The 21,411-nt window shown below is 54.8% G+C and overlaps 6 protein-coding genes across 6 annotated transcripts; 1 reads left to right on the forward strand and 5 right to left on the reverse strand.

Moving 5' to 3' along the window:
* Positions 1-260: 260 nt before the first annotated feature.
* JN550_009775 (uncharacterized protein) lies at positions 261-2,176 on the reverse strand (the record flags this gene model as incomplete). Its single annotated transcript, XM_049321883.1, has 3 exons — positions 261-550; positions 611-2,026; positions 2,098-2,176. The coding sequence occupies 3 exons, from the start codon at positions 2,174-2,176 to the stop codon at positions 261-263; spliced, it is 1,785 nt and encodes a 594-aa protein (XP_049168307.1).
* A 237-nt stretch (positions 2,177-2,413) lies between these two features.
* Positions 2,414-3,733, reverse strand: JN550_009776 (uncharacterized protein; the record flags this gene model as incomplete). The annotated part of the gene is made up of 2 exons (XM_049321884.1): positions 2,414-3,132; positions 3,595-3,733. The coding sequence occupies 2 exons, from the start codon at positions 3,731-3,733 to the stop codon at positions 2,414-2,416; spliced, it is 858 nt and encodes a 285-aa protein (XP_049168308.1).
* A 1,582-nt stretch (positions 3,734-5,315) lies between these two features.
* On the reverse strand, positions 5,316-6,244 carry JN550_009777 (uncharacterized protein; the record flags this gene model as incomplete). Its single annotated transcript, XM_049321885.1, has 2 exons — positions 5,316-5,837; positions 5,906-6,244. The coding sequence occupies 2 exons, from the start codon at positions 6,242-6,244 to the stop codon at positions 5,316-5,318; spliced, it is 861 nt and encodes a 286-aa protein (XP_049168309.1).
* Positions 6,245-8,515: 2,271 nt separating this feature from the next.
* Positions 8,516-10,147, reverse strand: JN550_009778 (uncharacterized protein; the record flags this gene model as incomplete). Its single annotated transcript, XM_049321886.1, has 6 exons — positions 8,516-8,939; positions 9,006-9,388; positions 9,449-9,516; positions 9,567-9,603; positions 9,661-9,975; positions 10,055-10,147. 6 exons carry the CDS (start codon positions 10,145-10,147, stop codon positions 8,516-8,518), a joined length of 1,320 nt encoding a protein of 439 aa, XP_049168310.1.
* A 2,543-nt stretch (positions 10,148-12,690) lies between these two features.
* On the forward strand, positions 12,691-14,621 carry JN550_009779 (uncharacterized protein; the record flags this gene model as incomplete). The annotated part of the gene is made up of 3 exons (XM_049321887.1): positions 12,691-12,784; positions 12,969-13,907; positions 13,975-14,621. 3 exons carry the CDS (start codon positions 12,691-12,693, stop codon positions 14,619-14,621), a joined length of 1,680 nt encoding a protein of 559 aa, XP_049168311.1.
* Positions 14,622-15,371: 750 nt separating this feature from the next.
* Positions 15,372-16,235, reverse strand: JN550_009780 (uncharacterized protein; the record flags this gene model as incomplete). The annotated part of the gene is made up of 1 exon (XM_049321888.1): positions 15,372-16,235. One exon carries the CDS (start codon positions 16,233-16,235, stop codon positions 15,372-15,374), a length of 864 nt encoding a protein of 287 aa, XP_049168312.1.
* Between the last annotated feature and the right edge of the window lie 5,176 nt (positions 16,236-21,411).

Here is a 21,411-nt window from a genome sequence, read left to right on the forward strand (position 1 = left end):
CTGTATTGAGAGAACGAAAAATCGATTCAAAGAGCAAGTAGCACTTACTATTCCCTAGTCACTCTACGCTATGGATCGTTCGTAATGTCGGGGGATTCACACGGCAGATTATGCGAGGCTCGAGTAAATTTCAAGAGTACTTTTATATTATATCTACTGTAGATGATTGATGTACATCTCAGATGAGTACAGTCTATGTGACATATCTAGAGACATGCGGGTATCGATGAGAAAATGTGTTGGAAGGAAACGCGCCCCGCTTAGGAAGAGAAGTGGGGAGCGTTGAGGAAGAGACCCATGAGAACACCACCGAGGGTGCCGGCAATGGGGATGGTCATGATCCACGAAAACAGCAGGAGACCGACTCGCTGCCAGTTGACGGCCTTGAGAGTACCGTTGCAGAGACCGACACCGACGGTGGCACCAGTGATGCACATCGAGGTGGAGACGGGGAGCGAGTACTGGGAGAAGACCAGGACAGTGATGGCAGCACCCATCTCCATGGAGGAACCACGGCTAGGCGAGTGGTAGGTGATCTTGTTACCCATGACTGTGCACAAAGTTAGCAATGGCTTCCGGTGACATTTTGAAGATGAATTTCAGTTCTTACCCTTCATGATGTTGTAACCGTAGGTAATGAGACCCAGAGAGATGGTAGCCGAGAGAACAGCGAGTTGCCAGACGGGGACATCAGCCTTGGCGGCAGCAGCGCTGCCAGTGGACCAAGCGGAGTAGATGACAGCCCAGGGTCCGACAGAGTTACCAATATCGTTGGCACCGTGGGCGAACGAGGCAGTGCAGGCAGTGATGATCTGGATGAAAGAGTAGGTGTGCTCAGTCTCGTTGGGGTACTTCTCAGCGTGAGCGTAGACTCTCTGCATGCGAGCACCGTCAGGGGTCCCGGAAACACCAGTCTGGGCAGCGTGGATATCGTAGTGAAGACCGTAGAGGAGACCGCAGACGACCATGGCAGGGATGCGCTTGAACAGAATCTTGATGTTGTTGAGCTCGTAGATCTGGCCGGGGCCCATGGGGTTGTCGCGAAGAGTGCGCAGAGCCCAGCCCATGGGGCCCTTCTTCTCCATAAGCTTGGCCTTCAGCTTGCGGTCGCCAGCCTCCTGCATCTCCTTGTAGCTCAACTGCTTGGTCTCGCTCTCGACCAGCTTCTTCTCGTTGTTGGCACCCTCGGTAGACTCGCCAATGGAGGCGGCAGAGCGAGCCGAGGATTCGTCCTCGTCATCATCCTGCACCACAGCGTAGTTAGGAACCTTGGCCTGCTCACCCTCTGCAACGACCGGGCGCTTGAGGAGGGCAGGTCCGTAGATGAACATCCACCACTTGACGCTCTGGTCCTTCTTGATGACCTTGGAGTAGATGAAAGGCACGAAGAAGATGGCGGACAGGACGCAGAGACCACCTCCGACGCCCAGAGTGACAGCAGCGATGTACCACGCAGGCTTCTTGTTCAGGCCGAGGTTGGGAGAACCCTTGTAGACGATGGACAGCGTGCAGATGGTGCCAGCAACGAGGAAGAAGAAGGGCGACGACCAGACGGCCCAGGGGACGGGGTTCTTGCGCATGTGGACGATGACCTTGATGAGCATGAAGATGGCGGCACCAAAGCCAGCGGAGATGCAAGGAGCCATGAAGAGACCGGCAAAGATGGCACCGAGACCCTTTCCATCATACCAGCCCCATTGTACCTGCTTAGCACCAACAGTAGCGACACCGACACCAGCAACAGCCGAGATCAAGGAGTAGGTGGAAGAAACGTGGGCCGAGTGGCGTGTACACCACATGACCCAGGTGGAAGCAGCCGCCAGAGCACAGGTGAAAGCCAGCATCTGAACACCAGCATCGCCACGGAAGGCGGCGTTGGGGATGATGCCGTTCTTGATGGTGTCGGCCGTTCGCGCACCGACAGTGATAGCACCGAGCATCTCGAATATCGTACCGAAAATCATGGCCTGTCTATAAGAAATGGACCTCGAGGAGACCGAGGTGGCCCAGGCGTTGGCAACATCGTCTAGAGGCACCATGTCAGTCCCTATACTCACACAGACGAAGAGGTTCCAGCTGGTCTCGAGCTGTACTTACTGGCACCGTTGTTGTAGGCATCCAGCATGGCAAAGAATGTGCCAATGACAAAGACGTAGGTGTACTGATCGAGCGCCATCTTGACTACGTTGCGGGCGTGCCGTGCAGATGTCAGACTTGTCAGCTGCAGGTGGTGTTGCGACTTGGAGTGCAGAAGCAAGGACAAGGACGAAGAGGAGCGAGACACCGAGATCTTTTTATGTGTTATCTACAGACAATACTCCCCGACATAACCTCCCTGTCTCTGCCCAGCCGCGCCATGCAGTCGCATGCCCCCACCATGTCCACTTACTCTCTTGGGAGACCGAGATGCCTGTCAAGCCTGTCTTGCCTGTGAAGAGGCGTTCGACTTTCGGGGACGCCCCCCAGGACGACGAAGGATTCGCCGTGGCCGAGCACGATCAAGCTCCCTCCTGGGCCCCGGGTCGGCTGCGCGTTCCCCAACGGCAGTCTGTGATTCGCCCGTGGCAGAACAAGCCCTGCGGGCGCAGGCGGCCGTACCGGCTGCTGCACGCAATTGTCTGGATCGAAACTGCCCAGCTGAAGACGCTACCGAGATATCGTTCTTGGCGAGCCTAGAAGGGGAGTTCATGTCCGCCGCGAAACGCATCGACGGCGAAAAAGATTGGGCGTCCTGGCGGGCGTGGGCGTGGTGGGAGGTAGTGCGAGCAAGGCCGTGGAGCGGATGAGGCTCGTAGCGGGCCTTGGCGGCAGGGCCAAGCGCTTCCCCGGATCTCGAATGAGAGCGCTCGAACTCCCCACGTGTGTGCTCGAAACGGTTCCTGTGGATCGCGGCCGGCCAAGCCACAGCAAACCGACCCCAAGCCCGTTGCAGTCCTGGGGCCTTGGCACGCGAGCAACCTCTCGTTTCGCGGGCCTTCTCGACTCGATTGCATAGAAGACGACTAGAAGCTCCGCACCGCGGCCCAGCTGCACGGAAGACAATCGCACGGCGCGCACCAGGCACGTGGGCGATCGCGAGCGCCGTCCGCCCTCCCCATTGGCTGCCGCCGCCGCATATTCCAAGACTCTCTCCTGCGCAGAAGACTGGACTCGTGTGGACTGCGGACTATGCCTTGACTAAAATCCCCATCCGGTCATTAAACTGCTGCACGCATCACACGACAAAGACGACTATTGCTCCGCTGGAACCTGGCTGTCGGGACTGAGCCCGTACTACGGTAAGCTTCGCGCCGGCGGTTCTCATCGGTCGACCTTTTCGACCCATCTCGCTCTGTGTCTCTTGCTTTTTTGGGGACACACACAACCTGGAAGGCTCTCTGGCCTGTTGCCCTCCCAGTTGCCAGCCAACGGCAACCTAACTGACTGGGCCGGCCTGTTCCGTGATCGCCGCCATGGCACTGTCTTGCGTCTGCCCAGAACACTAGAGGACGATCGCATGTCGTGGCGTGGCGACCAAGGTTTCTCAAACAATTTTCATGCTTCCAGACCTTGCCTCTAAACTGGAAACGCCGATGCACGATTGATAACTCGTACCTAATCCTTCGACATCTGAGGGATTACTACTCGCGTCAATCATGTCGTGAAGATGATGTTCCAGCTCAATCGCCACTCCATCCTTCAGAACAGCATCGTCCAATCCAAGTCCACCATGAGAGCATGCTCCTCGCGGCATAGCGAAGCAAACAAGATCGCTCCATGCCCGTATGTTGGATCTGATCAATCTGGGTCGAGACCGGGTTTCTCTAGACGGTGGCTTCAATAGTACAGAGCAGCACCAGTCTCAGTTAGGCTTTCACTCTGTGGCTTGCCATAACACTGCGTCGCGTGTCGACTCTCCAGGGGGATCTAGTACCCCGGGCTCCCGCGGACGCAGGCCAAAATTCCCATCGGACTGGGATCGAGTACATAAGAAATCATGCAATGCACCGTCACCAAGAACGGCCACGACCATGCCCCATTGAGCGACCGAGGAGTTCTTGGTAACTCTGGGCAATGCTTACATCCCGTGCCTCTACAGAGCGATCTCCATCTATATTGGCTATTGTTCTGTTTCAAATGTTGATTCTAGAGCTATTTTCTCCAGTCCAATTGGACATCTCCCCAAATCCCTCAAACAAATAGAACAGTGGGGGTTCATATGTGCCTTACGATCTAGTGTTGGGTTTTGACATTCATAGAATCATTATTATTTGTCAAAGCCCGCTTTGAACAGCTGCTTGGCTGGTATGCCAAGTTTAGTTACCCGAAGAAGATGCGCTGCTAAGCAGAAAACCGGAGATAGATGGCACCCTTCCAATCCTGCCCTCGTGAGATGTACGTAGCAGCATTTCAGTGACCCCGTTACCCCTTTACCTCGGGATCTCTTTCGAGACACGGAAGCCATATTGTGCTCTATACACTTCTAAAAGGAGGCAAAGATGCGGTCCCCACATTTCGCCGGGGTCATTATGTGCACATCCCTTATACGCCAGTCGCCTAAGCTGGCAGGGCTGGGTATTCTCCATGAAACTACCCGACATTGGCAAAGCAACTCTATGACTCGCCTGCATAATCCTTTTCCATCGCAGGCGCCAGAATATTCCAGATTCGCGGTAAGTAGAGTACAGTATAGTCGTCGCTATGATGACAATTATGCACCACTTCACTAAATCGGTCTGTTATTTATTCGCCAACTAAACGATAGGCAAATCATATCGCGCGCGCCCTTGACTGCGAAAGTATTGGAAGTGAAAACTCTGAATCCGGCCATAAAAGCTTGACTCTTGGCTTCGCAGGACAGAAGCTTGAGTGGAATCTTGACTTGCACATCTCAATCAGTCCGTTGGCTTTCATTGGCTGCGCTGACCCACCAACGATTATAGCCAAGTCCCACATAAGCTCGTGCTCTATACCCACACAATGCTTCAATGCCACCTGCGCAACTTGCTACCTACGATACTAAACAACGCAACATCCCAATGAGTTGTTCTTTAGATCTACATTCTTGGCCAGAGTTTCAAAGCTATGTATCACCGTCGGAGGCGGTATTGTGTATTCTGGTCCACTAGCAGTACCAAGACCTGAGCTGCGTATTGAAACGCCATGCCAAGCATCTTATTTTCTTGTGTTGCAACAAGCCTGCAGATCTACCTTGACAATCATACGATATTGATGCATCCTGTTTGTATTCACTGCGAGGAAGGTCATAAGCGGGGATCAATTCGGGGGAATCACGACTGCCACGCTGGTTTTCCTATTTGTTCTACTTGGCGCCCTTAACACGCGGCATTTGGATTTAGAGGGTTGCCAATGCTGACCCCAAAATAGCTCAAATGAGCCAAATTGATGCCTCGTCCGCCATTGCCTATACCAAATCCGATCTCACTTTGGTTGCAATCACTTGGCTCTTGGCCTTGGCACCGAAACGTGTTTGCGGTTGTCGGTGGATCATCGCTCTGCCAGTATTCCGTGCTGTGGTGTCGGTATCCGTCGCTCTGTGGCGGGATCTGAGGCACGCCGTCATTCTTGTGAGTCAGTCGATACATTGTCCCGTTGAACATAGCATCGATGAAGTCGGCATACGTCTGATCACCTGTCCGCGGTTGGCCATACGTGTAAGTGACTAAGCTCAGCCCTTGTCCGTGGAGCGAGGCTGCGCCAAGAGATGCCAGCGCGCCGCCCATGCTGTGCCCTGTGATGACAAGGCTATATCCTGGGTGTTTCCCGATGCCAGAGTCGATGGCGCTCTTGACCTCTGCGGCAACAGCATTGTACTGGCGTAAATAGCCCTGTGCACACTATTATGCTTTGATATCAGAACTTGAACCATGGACAACGTGCTCATCCTCCTCGTATTCTGACTCACTGTGCATCCTAAGCACTGAAGCCCTGGTGCAACACAAGACACGAGCTTCTGATCCAGGTCAGTCACGAAGTCTTGGACGTCGGATGTCCCGCGGAATGACACCACGTATTCCTGGGCAGCGTCGTCCCTGAACAAGGTCGCCTGCGTGCTAGTTGCGACATCGTTGATGTATTTCTCTGCAACACTGCCGAATGGTGGGTCATCGCAGTCGGAGCTATAGGACGCAGAGGCAAAGGCGGCGTAACGTTCAAATGTTGCGAGTAATGCTGAATCCACCTGTGTCTTCTGTGAGAATGCTGTTTGGGCGAGTAATAAAGTCCACGCCGCCGAGGGATGCATTTTGGAACTAGGAAGTACCATAGAAGATGCTGTGATCTCTGTCTTGGGCTCTTGGCCGAAACCTCCAAGCCATTATATCTCGCGAGAGTGCCCTCAAGTCCAGCTACTGGCCAGAGGTTTCACATGTGCCTAGGCAATGGCTCAACCGCGGGCCGCCGTCAATCCCTGCAACTTGTGCGGCTCCATCTGGGGTAGAAGTTTAAGATTCCTTCTTAAAAGCGAACATGGGATCCCGTGAGTGGTGGACACTATCCTAGCATGATGCATAGCAGCCAAGTTATTCATTCATGACCCCACTTTGACTATTGTAGCCTTGGGATTAGCGGGGCTATGCGTGCCGTTCCGTCAGTATGTTCAATTCTTTTGAGATGGCCTACGTTTCGTCATGATGCGATTGGATCATGAGAAGTTCTGCACAGTGATATGGTCTTTGCGGAGCAGGCTTAGTGCCACACCGTTTTCCAAGACTTGATCATTGGAGCCAAGGCGCAATGACCCTCTCGGCACTTGCCTGGGCCCTGTCGATCGAATCGAACGGGGTCATTTCGGCATTTGGCCAGATTTATTGTGGATACCTAGCTCCCCCACACGCTTCTGACCAAACATTGTAACAGTGACTACTCTCCACTAAGTGCGTTGGTGATTGGACTTCGCAACATATATTGGAGAACTGTTGAGAGTCGACGGCAAAGTATTCAGTAAACTTCATAGTTCGACAACGAGCTCTACTGTGAAGTCTGGTGTAAGTACTCGCTAATTACCACCACTTCTCTCCTTGGAGCTTACGTCATTGGATACTTTCGAAACGGTCCACTGTGTGTTGAGCGCTTTCCCCTCCTGCATGCCAAGATCCCTACCCATATTGAATAACACTGAGATGTGGCCTTAGATCATTGTCTTAACTCTGAGCTGAACTATCTAAAGAGAGCGCAGAATCCTGATGCAATGAAATGTATATTCGACCGAGTATGACACATTCGAAACCGGATCGTAAGTGTATCCAATGATGTCATTGAGGCCTGCCTGCATGCGTTCCTTAACAGTCAGCGACATAAAATCGGATACACTGGTAGATAACGAAAACGATGATTTTGCTGTTAATTGGACTCCCCCTTTGGTATATACGTGTAGACTGAGAGAAGCAGAGAATGTATTACGACCAGCTAAGGCCTATCAGCGTGGCTAGTTCAGTCTGGTAGGCCTCCTTTGTTTAAAAAGTAGATATGTATCTAAAAGCCAGAGAAGTAAAGTAAACACCAATGTTATAATAGCCATTCACAGTAATGATGACAAAACCCGACTTGCCGTCGAAATGTGAACCACACACTAAATCAGTAACAGAGCCGTTGGACAGCCCGATCTATTAAACCGTGCTTGTAAAACGCAGCACTAGATAGACTGTACATTTATCTCCGTACCTACTCTGTGTGTTAAGAAATTCAGACATCTTGTTCAAGAACAAATATATGGGGTTTAGGTTTCCTGTTGTCACGTCGACGGTATTTTCTGTCGCTGAACCCCATGAACATTGCTTAGCCGACGAAATATAAGCACACCGGTCAATTTTGACTTCAATTCAATGATACGAATATAGGAATGCATCCAGCATTAACTACAATCGTAGACAGCTTGAAATGTAAGTTTCAAGGTAGTTTTCGTACCGAGTTTGAGGTTGCATTAAATCTAGTAACCTCTCGGCTCATACCAAGACCATATTTGCGCTTGTAAAACCGCTTTGCAACGAGATCACAATGGGCCCTTCATTCTCGAAGTACTATTTTCATACCCAATTTGATCCAATGAATATACTAGGAGTATACGCCTCGTTGGTAAGCCCCAACGACTGAAAAACGTTTCCTCATCACCACAAGTGGGAAAGTCGCTGAGTCCAAATCCCGGTCCCATTCAATCTAGAAAGTAGAATATTGTTGGTCGTCCCTCCGAGTTAAGTTCTTGCTGGTGTCATCTGCTGAGACTGTCAATGCCTCACGGCATTAAACATTTTCAATGTTTTCCTCTGCGTCTAAGCATAACCCTACATAGGGTTTCTGACTGTCTTCTGGTGCAGTGTGTTGCATCTCACTAACGTTGCACAACCCGTTCATGTAGCAGCCAGGGACTTGGCAATGTAGACGATATTCCCAGAATATCGCATCACACCAATGTCATATATCACCCTTTATTGACCTGTGATTATTCGCTGTATTTCTGTTTTTTCGTCGTGATTGATTATAGTATTATTCCACTCCCATTACACATATTAGTCATTAACTAGCTATTCCCCTTTGTTGCATCCCAAGGGGCCTGATGGGTCTCAGTAGTGATTGATACATCATCCTTCCTCTCTGTTAACACCCCCATCTCGGTGTCGACGTTCCTGTCACGAGTCGTTGGGTTGGCCTCCAGGTCATCATTTTCCGAAAAGGTAAGAGTTGGATCAGTTGTCCTGACTTTGCTCGGTCTCTGATCAGAAGCCTGTCGCTCATAGCCGTTGGTTGCGGTACGCGTGCCACTTCGGCCTGAGCCACACATCGTGTCACCCAACTTCCTCAGCGCGGGCAAGCATGCGCAAACCATGCCAGCGAACATTTCGATTGCGGACCAGTATGATACCGGTGCCAGGTTCCACGTTCGGTTGCGAGTATTCGACAACTGCGGGAGTGCCTGCAGCCGTAAGAAGGAAACCAGAGTGATCCTATGAAGAGAAGCGTTAATCATTTTCCAACCTGAGGGGGGTCCAATAGAGCAGGGCAGCACTCACGCAGATCCAAGAAGGAACATCGCAATCACAGCGGCCTTCCTCTTCCAGCGCATATGGAGCTTATGAACCATCCAAAAAGCAATTCCCAATGTTGCAACATCCAGGACGATGTTGAAGATGGAGTGAGCCCATGAGATGGCACTGAGGCTTCCGCAGTGTCCAGACAGCTCGCCATCCCATCCTTCCCAGAAGCTCCAGACGGGCTGGCACTGAAGTGCATCAGCAAGGGCGAACGTTATGCCGATGATGATGGTCAGGACGATGCAAGCCATGACAGTGTTTTGGGCAGAGCCTTTTCCAAATATGCGTAGATAGAAGCAAAGGAGCGAAACTCGTGTCGCTGCGTTGCCGAGCTTATATCCGACGGCGGCGATGAAGAAACACTATACAGAGTGAGAAGAGTAAACCAATGCAAGGATATTAGAGAAAGGGGAGGCACCAACCTTGTAAACCTTCGTGATATCTTCGGTCGGAACCTTCCATTGATCGCGTCCCATTCCATACCAGGCGGCTGTTGGAAGGTTAGAAACGATCGTCCGAGATGAACCTGAAAGCGCATACCTAGAAATTGTCCAATCGCCGCAACCATGGTGACGACCTATCATGGAGTGTAAGCAAATTTAGTACACCAGTCAGATGGCTGCTCCTGTCTTACCACACCAATCACAATGGTATAGTCGTCCCAGCCAATCCCACCAGCCAGTCCTCTGGTTTTATAGAGCACGCGAAGGCCAATGACACCCGAGGCGACTGTGGTGGAAGCGAGCACAAACCCTCGAATAGCCCAGGTGATATCGCGCACCGGCCGATCACAAATGATGGACGTCACATTGAGGGCTGTTAAGGCATCGTGTACGGAGCAGGCGGAATAGAAGCATGGTGAGAATGTCTCTTCGAAGTCCTTGTTCGGGTCTAAACTGCAGGATGGCGAGGAGGCATTACTCGGCGGAGCAGTCTCGAAACAGTCAAGCTGGTCACCAAGAGTCAGCTACATCCATCAAAGGGCCAACCCCCATCCCTAGAAAGGCCGCCTCTGTGTATTCGCTTACAGCACATGATGGAAGATCCTCAGAGGTAACCTGTGCCAGGATCGGGGCTGTCCATAGCAGACCACAAAGGATGGTCCTGAGGCGTAGATACATTGCTCGTTGCACCGAGTTATTTCCCGCGCATGACGAAGTTGTAAATGGGGAGAGGAGCCCCAGATTCTAAGAGAAAATGCGACACTGCGCACAGTATATGAGACATGTCTCGCCGCCTCGTGGGAATATGGAGGTGTCCCACAGCGGAACTCTGACCAGGATAAGGCGTGTCAAAGCGGAACGCCACATGTACCAAGATCAGCATTTAAGCTCTTCTGGCGGAAACTTCTTCGCTTCTCCTATGGACTGTTGGGGACAGTGCTGACTGACTATCGAGAGAGACGTCCCCACCCCAAGGCCCGTAGTGTTCTGTCAACATCGTATCCTTGTGTCATTCCGCACAGACACAGCCATCGCCGACTGTGACAATGCGACTCTAATGCACGACAGGAGACAAACTACTGTAGTTTCTGGTAGCTCCTGGTGTAGAAGCGTGGCGGGTGGGGGTGCTATGGAGAACAACTTGGTGCCGAGGAGAGAAGGATCTTCATGTAGTTCGATAGTGCCCACTGGCTATAGGTCTTGGGGATTGGCCCATGGAGTGGTTCGCGAATGAAGAATGCCCCTGGTTTGGCTCAATCGGGCCTAGACACCAGAGTAGAAGGCCCGAAGGTTTCGACAGTCAAAACTCAAAGCCAAAGCCACGAGGGAATTGTGTGTGGAGAACCCGGTAGGACGGGTCGCCAAACAGGGATCTTCGCTGTCACATCACCGGCACCTTCGGGAAGAGTTGAGACCCCGAGGACGACGGTTAACCGATGTAGCCCCTGAGGGAAGACCAAGAGATGGATAGTCGCTTAGGCGCGTCTAACGTGGTCGTCGATGGTCATCCAGCGTCTGAGCGTGTTGCAGTCATTTGTGAGTGAGCTGTAAGCGAGCAACGAATGCGGCTGGTTCTGCAGCCGATAGAGATCCAAAGGGGTAGCGGCTCGAGCGGGTCTTGATCAGGAGCGGAGATCGTTATCCGATTCTATATTCTCGGCGATAAGAAAGGGGTCAAAGATCTGCAGGTTTTTCAGCTGGTAGGCAAGGTTAGTCAGGGTACTACAAGTCAGGAACCATGTGAAAATGGGTTGCAACCAGAGCCCTTGACGTCCCATCGGGTCACCCCTGTTTGAGAAAGGAAATAAAGAGCAGACCAAGATCGACACTTAGATGCACACCAACGATAAGCTTCAATGACACGCATCATAAGAAATGGAACCCAGACGGATGAGAAGGAGAAAAAGGATATCTATTCTATACCCCAGAGCCGGGTGAGTTGCTACATACTCCCCAAGTGTGTGTGATACATGGCAAAAAGGATGATAACTGCCAGGATCGAACTGGCGACCTCCTGTGTGTGAGACAGGTGTGATAACCACTACACCAAGCTACCTGAAGAGTGCACCGCACTGCTGGGCTGCTTACTCATCAACGAAGCGTATCTGGCTCTAAGACAGTGGAGCAAAACCGGTCCGTACGATGAATTCACGAAGATTCATTAGGTAAGAGGTGACTTGGTAAGTTCACGGTCGTGGGCCTCCAGCATCCATGAGACGATACCCACAGTAGAGTATGCTTAAACAGAAGAAGGGGGGACGGAGCTGCGGAGGCGTGATGCGTCAGCAAGACTTAATCTTGCAGTAAACCCGATCTGACACTGGGATTCATATTTATAAGTGAGTGATTATACAGCCTGATGAGTATAGCGATCGATGCGGTAGCAGTGGCACGAATTCCTTCAACGGAAGAACGGTTTGGCCCCCAGACGTGTATTATCTGAATGGCTAACTTCCTGCGGTAAATGTCTCAACTAAGGGGCCTGCCTCTTGGTCTGCCTCTGGAGCTGCCTTACGGATCTTCTCGGCAGACAGTAGTAGTCCTCTTTGACAACCTCTTATTGGTAGAAAGGTTCACCGTTGGAAGGGCAGTTGGCGAGACCTTTGCTTCCTGTATACCTAAGGCAGTCACATGCTCCAGGTATAATACTTGATTACCCAGCTTAGGTAACTGGTAGGTAGGCAGGACATGGGGTTAAACGTTGACCGTGAGACAACACTACTTAAAGCTAGGAGCTGGTCAAGCTGGTCATAGCATAGCATACGACAAGCTCCGCTCCGAGTACCAGCTCTCAAAAATCGGACACAGCATCCAATTGAGCTGGACGAGAGCACCAATGAACAGCCCTCACCAAAGTCGCACCTATGCCCTGCGCGTGGCTCAGAGGTAAAAATTCCCCGCGCTGCACTGTGGCGTAAGCGCAGCCGGCCAGGGGGGTTCACGACGTTACGGGGGCAGGGGGGTTGGCCCTGGGGCTGAAGCTGTCTGTCCGTTGCTCCCTACCTAGGTACCTACACAGCAGCGCCGCCTGGGTCCTGCCAGCGGGCTTGGGGGGCCTTGCTGGGCAGCTATTGGTGTGGGCCCGCTGTGCCGAGTTGGGAGCTCCCGGCCACCTGCAGCGGTTGGTTGTGTTTCGTGTTCAGTTCTTTTGGACAGCTCATCCGACAGCGCTCAACCTTCACGATTGATTCCAAGTGGAGGCAGCACACAATCACACGACAATGAGGCAATTGCACGCTCTGGCGCTCTTGGGCACCGCTGCCAACAGCGGCCTCGTGGCTGCTGGCTCAGCCCCGAGAGGAGTTGGTCCCGAGTGTAAGTGTGCCCCTTCTCGGTGATGTCAAGGCACCGCACTACCTCCTACCCACCGCATTGCTTTGCCCACGGGGAGAGAGCCATCTCGATGGGAGCCCACCCAAGCGATGAACAACAGAGCCTGTGCCTAGCTTGCCGTGTCCTGCTGATTGTTGATCCGATGGCTGACCAACTGCCTTTTCAGTCGCTAAATTCTACGAGCTGAAGGAAACATTCACATGCATCGGCCATCCGTCCATTGTCCTCCCAGTATCAAGAGTGAACGACAACACCTGCGACTGCCCGGACGGCTCCGACGAGCCAGGCACGGCAGCCTGCGCCAACCTCGACCATCTCTCACCCGCACAGCCCCTGCCCTCGTCGCTGTCGGGCTCGACAAACACCACCAATGCCCTGCCGGGCTTCTGGTGCGCCAACGACGGCCACATCGGCGCCTACGTCCCCTTCCTGTACGTCAACGATGGCGTCTGCGACTACGACCTGTGCTGTGACGGCAGCGAGGAATACAAGGGCGTTGGCGGCGTCAAGTGCCCCAACCGCTGTGCCGAGATCGGCAAGGAGTGGCGCCGGGTCGACAAGGAGCGCAGGGAGAACCTCGAGAGGGCCAACAAGAAGCGCCGGACCATGGCCAAGGAGTCCAAGGAGCTCCGCCGCCAGGTCGAGGCCAAGATTTCCAAGCTGGCCGACGAGATCAAGGAGCTCGAGGGCAGACGCGTCGAGCTGAAGAAGAAGTACGACGAGGTCGAGCGCAGCGAACGCGGCAAGGTCGTCAAGACCGAGGGCACCGGCAAGCTGGGCGTTCTGGTCGGGCTGGCCAAGTCAAGAGTAGGCGAGCTCCGCGATGCTCTGAGCCTGCTCGTCGGCCAGAGAGACGAGCTCAAGGCCAAGTTGACCGAGCTGGAGGGGATCCTGGCCGCTTTCAAGGAGGAGTACAATCCCAACTTCAACGACGAGGGGGTCAAGAAGGCCGTCCGCGCCTGGGAGGACTATGCTGCCAAGCTGGGCGAGTCCAAAGACGAGGTCAACGACGACGATATCAAGGAAGTGCTGAAGGAGGACAGCGAGTCGAGTGGCATCAACTGGTCCGAATACGAGGACGGCGAAGTCACCGACACCGACGTCCGTAAGTTAGACCAGACCAGTGGCACGCCCATCATAGCCGCGATCACGCACGCTAACTACTTTAATAGTCTATAACCTGGAAGCCTACCTTCCGGGCCCGGTGCGGGACTTTGTGCACGACAAGCTCAACGTCGTGCGCGCCTGGCTGATCGAGAACGGCATCCTGGCCGACAACCCCTCCGGCAAGGGCGAGTCACGCCTCGTCACCATGGCGCGCGAGGCCCTGCAGTCCGTCGAGTCGGACATCAGCGGCAAGGAGCGCGAGGTCAAGGACAAGCAGGAGGACCTGGAGAAGGACTACGGGCAGGACGACATCTTCCGGTACCTCAAGGACAAGTGCGTGAGCACCGACGCGGGCGAGTACACGTACGAGCTCTGCTGGCTGGGCAAGACGGCGCAGAAGTCCAAGAAGGGCGGGGGCTCGACCAGCATGGGCAGCTTCGAGCGCATCGACTTTGAGGAGAGCGACGAGGAGGCGCGCCACGACGGCAAGGGCCTCGGCCGCGGCCGCCGCATGGTGCTGCGCTACGAGAACGGCCAGCACTGCTGGAACGGGCCCAACCGGCGCACCGACGTCTGGCTGGGCTGCGCCGAGGCCGAGGAGCTGTGGCGCGTCAGCGAGCAGGAGAAGTGCGTCTACAAGATGGAGGTCGGCACCCCGGCCGCCTGCGAGGAGGCCGTGGAGCCCGGCGCCCGGTCGCGCGACGAGCTGTAGAGTATAGCAGAGTAAGCGGCGCCGTGTATGGTATATCCAACTTGAGAGAAAAAGCCATGGGCGACTGCTGAGAAGGCCCCCCCTTACGAGAGAAGATCATCCGGTTGGGCGCGTTGGCAGCATAGACGAACGGAGACACAGCCACAGGGGTGTATTCTATGTGACTATCCAATAGATGAGGTACATATTACTGCTTTTGACCTCGTACGCGGATGCCCTTTGCGGGGGTTAAAATTGCAGTGAATTTGACTTGCCACGCCGGTTCAACATGCAACACTGCTTCTCATTGGCAGATGCCGCTTGGAGGGTCCGCTAGACGGAATGAAAATGTCGCGGGAGCTCACCGGTTCCAACGTAGTACCATGCTAGTTGATCAGCCCCATGCACAGACGGTGGGAGCAGGTTGGCATATTCGTGGAGTAGGTAGACCGGGCTGGCAAACTATCGGCCATAGAGATGTCCACTGGTGCACGCTATTACCTTCCATTCGTTCGACCAGGCTCTCTGAGGGCCCCGAGGACGAGTTAGGATGGACAGTAAACGAATATAAGCGGCAAGACACAGGGCTTTGCTCGTAATTAAGCACACTGGTATATGATATAGAGGTCTTGCTTGGGCATTCTCGGCTTGTGGCCGTCTCTCCTTCGTGGTAGGTATCATTGCGCGTTCATTACATGCATTGGCAGACTTACTGTCCAGTCTCAAGGAGCAGCTTCCGCGATTTTATATCTTAGGTCCACAGCAGACATCTCATCGTACAGCCTCCCGCTTCAGGCCCTCGGCCAGCTTCCGCCGCTTGTTGTTCTGTTCCTGCTCCGCGAGGACCCTGGCCGTCAGCGACGCGGTCATTGGGTTGTTGATGCGGCTGTCGATGCCGACCTCCTTTTCTTTCTTTTCCTTCTTGCCCTTTCCGTTGGCGCCGTTCTCGGCCTCGCCTTCCGCCGCATCGCCGGCTTTCCGCTTCTTCTTGCCGGCCGACTTGTCCTTTTTCAGTGCGTGCGTGAGGCCCTTGGACTTGAGGTCCTCTATCCTCGCTGTTAACCTGGCCAGCTCGGGTTCTGTGGTGGGCAGGATGGGGATGATGTTGGTCGTCTCGAAGGCCTCGCTGCACTCGGGACACCTCTGCTCTCTGTCTTGCTGCTCCTTGGAGGCGCTCTCGGCCTCGGCAATCTCCTTCATGGCGACCTCGGCAAAGACGTGCCCGCAGGGCACCAGGTAGACGCTGCGGGTGGCGGCGCCGAGCTCCTTGAGGCTCACGGGGCAGGCGCGGAACTCGCGGCCGCTGTCGTCCTTGCGCAGGGCGAAGCGGAGGCGCACGACGTCCTTGAGGGAGCGGATACGCGTGGCGCGGAAGGCGTCGTCCTGGGCCTCGGGCACGGCGGCGTCGCCGGCGGGCAGCAGGCACTGCAGCACCGACTCGTAGCTGTACAGGCGGCCGCGGGCGTCGGACACGGTGTGGGCCGGGTCGAGCGGCAGCGACGACAGCGGGCAGAAGGTCCAGAGGTGGGTCAGCGACTCGAGCAGGGTCTCCTTGAGCTCGGTCGTCGTCTTGGCGCGGCCGGCGTTCTTGACGAGCTCGCGGCGCTTGGGGATGGAGCCGCCGTCGTTGCCCATGGTCGGTTGATGGTTGTCTCTTTTCGTCTCTTCGGGGGGATGGTAGGGTGGAGGGAAGTCGAAGTCGAAGTCGAAGTCGAGGGCGAGGGAGGGGGATGAATCGTTGAGGCGCTGTGGGTGTATTGTTGTAGTATAGTCGGTTCAGGAAGTAGTCGCGAGATGCTCGTGAGATTGTCTCTGGCAGCAAAGAAGGCTGTCGTAGCCAGCAATGAGCTCGATTTCCTTGTGGTTTCGGTGGACTATACAGACTCCTGCACCACGTCTATACCTGTGTACAACCTCGGCAGTGGAAGATTAGGGTTGAGGTGTGAATGCGCTCTGGCGCAAAGGCTGGAACTGTCGAAAGTAGAGAGGGTGGCGGTTCAGGTCAGGGTCCTGATGGGCGACGATGGGCAGATGGACCAGCGATAGCGATAAGCGATAAGGCCTGTCTTCGGCTAGGCGCATATTTAACGCTCCGTGCTGACCAGCCTAGTTATATGCAGAAGTCCGATATTGACTACACTACGGTACAACTTCTCAACACCAGAAACCAGCAGACAGTGATTCACTGAGGTCTTGATTCTTGGACAGCAAACAACCCTGTCAAAGTCCTTCATTTGTGCTGTTTCAAAACTCGAAACTCTTGCCTCACACAAAAACAGACATACATACATATACTTCTGCACCACCATATTTGCTCCAGGCAAGCCCCTCCATACCTCAGCCGACCCAGAACGGCTAGCGCCCGCGCCCGCAAGGGAGCCTACAGTAGGTAACTGTAAGTTAGGACCTGCGATAACGCGATAAGAGCTGGCGCGTCTGGTGTGTGTGTGAGACTGACTGGAGTTTACCCACGCAAAAGGTACCCGCCATCGCCCAACGGGCTATATCGCACTGTCTCGTTCACCCACCATCGCCGCCACCGTCACAGTCTCGACTCATCCCGGTTCATCACGCCGGTACCTACCCCATCTTTTGTCCAACCCGTCCTTGGAACCCCCAGCAGCGCCTCAGGTCCCTCCAGGGCCCTCTCGCTCCCTCTCAGCTCGGTCCTTTGTGGCGCACCTGGGACGGCGGGTCTCCCATCATTGCGAACTGTCTAACTGAACTGAACTGAACTGAACCCAGCGTCTTGGCAGACCGACCGCCGACGACATCCATCTCTCTGGGCCTGGCGCTGCCGCAGCTCTCCCAAAAGTCCCCCGGCCTGGCTCGTGAGCTTCCCGTCGCAGACGACAAGCCACACCTCCAAGACCTCCCTTCTCCCAATCCCCTCCCCGCGACCGACAAAAGTCCCAAACTCCCACCTGGACTCTCTGACCCCCATTGGCCGGTCGCATCGCCCGACGACAACCAACGTCCGCGCTATCCCGGATCGCATGCAGTCGCGCAGCCTCGGCGGTCTCTGTTGCCCTCTGCTGAAGCTGTCGTAGCGCGGCTGAGGGCACAGAAGATCTGGGGGGAAGCCTCGCCGTCGCGACAGCAGCGCACTCGATATCGCTGCAGGCAGCACAGCTTTCTCTCCTCGCGTCTCTCGTCCTGGCCTATCCTGTCCTGTCCTGTCTTGTCTTGTGCCTCACTTGACTGTGTGCGCCTTGACCAACCGACCGACCGACCGACCGAGCGACCATACGAAACATTGTCGACAACCGCCCCGTCGCCTCTCAACAGCTTCCGGCCTCGACTACCCGTCACCGAATCCCTCCCCCTCAACCTTGAGCCGGTCACAAACGACAGCCAGATCTCCCTCTCATCCCCGACCGTCCTCCTCATCTCCATCCACGGCGTCGAGCCCCCCTCACCTTCTCACCATGGCGCAACCATACAGCCAGCAGCTCGCCCTCGAGACCCTGGACACCATCACCAGGGATCTCCGGGCACCTCCCAAGTCAGCAAGCTCTTTTCGTTGCGTGCCCGATGCCCAGTTGCCCACCAGTTCTCATTCCTTCTTCTAGCGTAAGAGTAATCATGATACTGACATTTGTCCCCTCTGGCACAGGGTCAGCGACGAGACCAGGAAACATGCCGCCCTCAGACTGCGAGAGCTTGTCGCCAGCACATGTAGAGGTACGTATCTGGGTGACGATGGTTCTGTCCGTGTGTTTTCTTGGCATGACATGGGATGTGAATGGGGGATGTCGGCCTGGGCACCGTCTTGACTGGCGTGCGCGCGCCATTGTCCACGGAATGATGTGGCCCTCATGCTGTCGGTTGGCGCCAAGATTTCCTTGTGGCCCGGCATCCAACGCTCGGGATGAGGCGCTCCGGTTTGTACGGGGTTGGGCTTTGGCCTCGATGTTGTTGTGGTCGCCGAGGATCGCTGGTAGTCGGTTGCAGGAGGCATGCATCCACGACTATTCGTCGAGGAGATCCCTAGCCAGTCACTTTGAGTTGATGTGGTAACCTTGGGAAGCTTCCCCAGGTGTCCAAGGCCTGGCCTCCACACTCATCGTGGCGCGGCTCGACTATGCCTTCAAATGCGGCTCGACTGCGGTCACGATCTTGCAAACCGTGTTGGCACCTTGCCTTTCTTGGCCGTCCAAAACGTCGGCTTTTCACTGTGTATTGTTTTCCTGCTTGCATTTTCACGTGCTGACCATGTGCGCTTCACAGACCAGCCGAGCGATACCTTTACTTCCTTCTACAACTCTGTCCACAGCAAGATCACGAGTCTTGTCCACAGCAATCTTCCGGCAGATCGCCTTGGCGGCGTGTATGCCATGGATGCGTTGGCCGACTTTGACGGCGTGGACGTCACGTTGAAGTACACCCGCTTCACCAACAACCTCAAGAGCATCCTTCGGGGTCAAGACGTGGTCCCCATGCAGCCCGCAGCCATTGCCCTCGGCAAGCTCTGCCGGCCTGGTGGCTCGCTCATCTCCGAGCTGGTCGAGTCCGAAGTCAAGACCTCCTTGGAGTGGCTCCAGTCAGAACGAGTCGAGGAGAAGAGATATAGTGCCGTTCTTGTCCTTCGCGAACTGGCCCGAAATGCGCCCACTCTGATGTACTCGTACGTCGGCCTCATCTTCGACCTCATCTGGGTTGGCCTCCGGGACTCTAGGCAACTCATCCGAGTCACCTCCAGTGAGACAGTTAGTGCCTGTTTTCGCATCATCCGCGAGCGAGACCAGGAGATGAAGCAGGCTTGGATGTCCCGCATGTACACGGAGCTCCTGGCCGGGCTCCGCATTAACTCTGTCGAGTCCATCCACGGTTCCCTTCTGGTGCTCAAGGAGCTCCTCGAGCAGGGTGGCATGTTCATGCAAGACCAGTACCAGGATGCCTGCGAGATTGTCTTCCGCCACAAGGATCACAAGGATCCCATCATCCGCAAGACGGTTGTCCTGCTCATCCCCGACCTGGCCAACTACGCTCCCTCCGACTTTGCCCATTCCCACCTCCACAAGTTCATGCTCTACCTCTCCGGCATGTTGAAGAAAGACAAGGAGCGTAACGACGCTTTCCTCGCCATCGGAAACATCGCCAACTCGGTCAAGAGTGCCATCGCCCCCTACCTGGATGGGGTTCTGATCTATGTTAGAGAAGGGCTTAGCATCCAATCGCGAAGACGTGGCTCGGTCGACCCCGTCTTCGACTGCATCAGCAGGTTGGCAGTCGCCGTCGGCCAGACCCTCAGCAAGTACATGGAGGCTCTTCTCGATCCCATCTTCGCCTGCGAGCTCACACCCAAGCTCACCCAGGCCCTGGTCGACATGGCCTTCTACATTCCTCCGGTCAAGGCGACGATACAAGAGCGCCTTCTGGATATGCTCAGCAAGGTCTTGTGCGGCGAACCCTTCAAACCTCTGGGCGCTCCCACACCCAACACACTATCGTCTGTTCCTATCATCCCGAAGGACACCAAAGACCCTCACGCCTACGAGCATCGCAAGGCCGAGATCAAGCTTGCCCTCAACACTTTGGGTAGCTTTGACTTTTCAGGTAAGTGGTCTCCGAGAGTCCAATATCTCCACTGGGGGACCTGGCAGATAGTGCCACAGGCCCAACTGCAAGGAACTCGGGATTCCTCTGCACACGCAGCTAACCGAACACCAAGGTCACGTGCTGAACGAATTCGTCCGCGACGTTGCCATCAAGTATGTCGAAGATGATGACCCACAGATTCGTGAAGCGGCAGCCCTCACCTGCTGCCAGCTCTACGTGCGCGACCCCATCGTCAACCAGACCAGTCTTCACGCCTTGCAAGTTGTCGGCGACGTCATAGAAAAGCTCCTGACCGTAGGTGTGGCGGACCCCGAGGCAGACATTCGACGTACGGTTCTCGCGGCGCTGGACGAACGATTTGATCACCATCTCGCCAAGGCTGAGAACATTCGCACGCTCTTTTTCGCCCTGAACGACGAGGATTTCTCCATTCGTGAAGTAGCCATCTCCATCATTGGCCGCCTCGCGAGACACAACCCGGCCTATGTTATCCCGTCCCTTCGTAAGACGCTCATTCAGATGCTTACGGAGCTCGAATATGCCAATGTCGGACGGAACAAGGAGGAGAGTGCCAAGCTTCTCAGTCTACTCGTCCAAAACGCCCAGGGACTGGTCAAGCCATACGTTGAACCCATAATGAAGGTGCTACTCCCCAAGGCCAAAGACCCCAGCTCGGCCGTTGCGGCTACTGTCCTCAAGGCGATCGGAGAGCTCTGTACCGTTGGCGGGGAGGACATGCTACGACACAAGGACGAGTTGATGCCCATCATCATAGATGCCCTACAGGACCAGAGCTCCACGCCAAAGCGACTCGCTGCACTGCACACCCTCGGCCAACTTGCCAGTAACAGCGGCTATGTGGTTGATCCCTACCTTGAGTACCCCCAGCTACTCGATCTCCTGCAGCTGATCATCCGGTCCGAGCCGCAACGTGGTCCGTTACGACAGGAAACCATCAAGTTGATGGGAATTCTTGGCGCTTTGGATCCGTACAGACATCAGGTAAGTGGCTAATCCGATGAGATATACAAACTCTACTGACCCAGATTGTCTAGCAAGTCGAGGAGCGCACGCCAGATGCTACCAAGAACGCCGAGTCTGCTCGCATGACCGATATTTCGCTCATGATGACAGGCCTTACACCTTCCAACAAAGAGTATTTCCCTACCGTGGTGATCAACGCCCTCCTCCACATTCTCAAAGACCAGTCGTTGCAACAGCATCATGCATCTGTCGTTGAGGCTATCAT

This window comes from Neoarthrinium moseri (genome assembly GCF_022829205.1).
Source record: "Neoarthrinium moseri strain CBS 164.80 chromosome Unknown scaffold46_Wmoseri_CBS_16480, whole genome shotgun sequence".
NCBI lineage: Eukaryota > Fungi > Ascomycota > Sordariomycetes > Amphisphaeriales > Apiosporaceae > Neoarthrinium > Neoarthrinium moseri.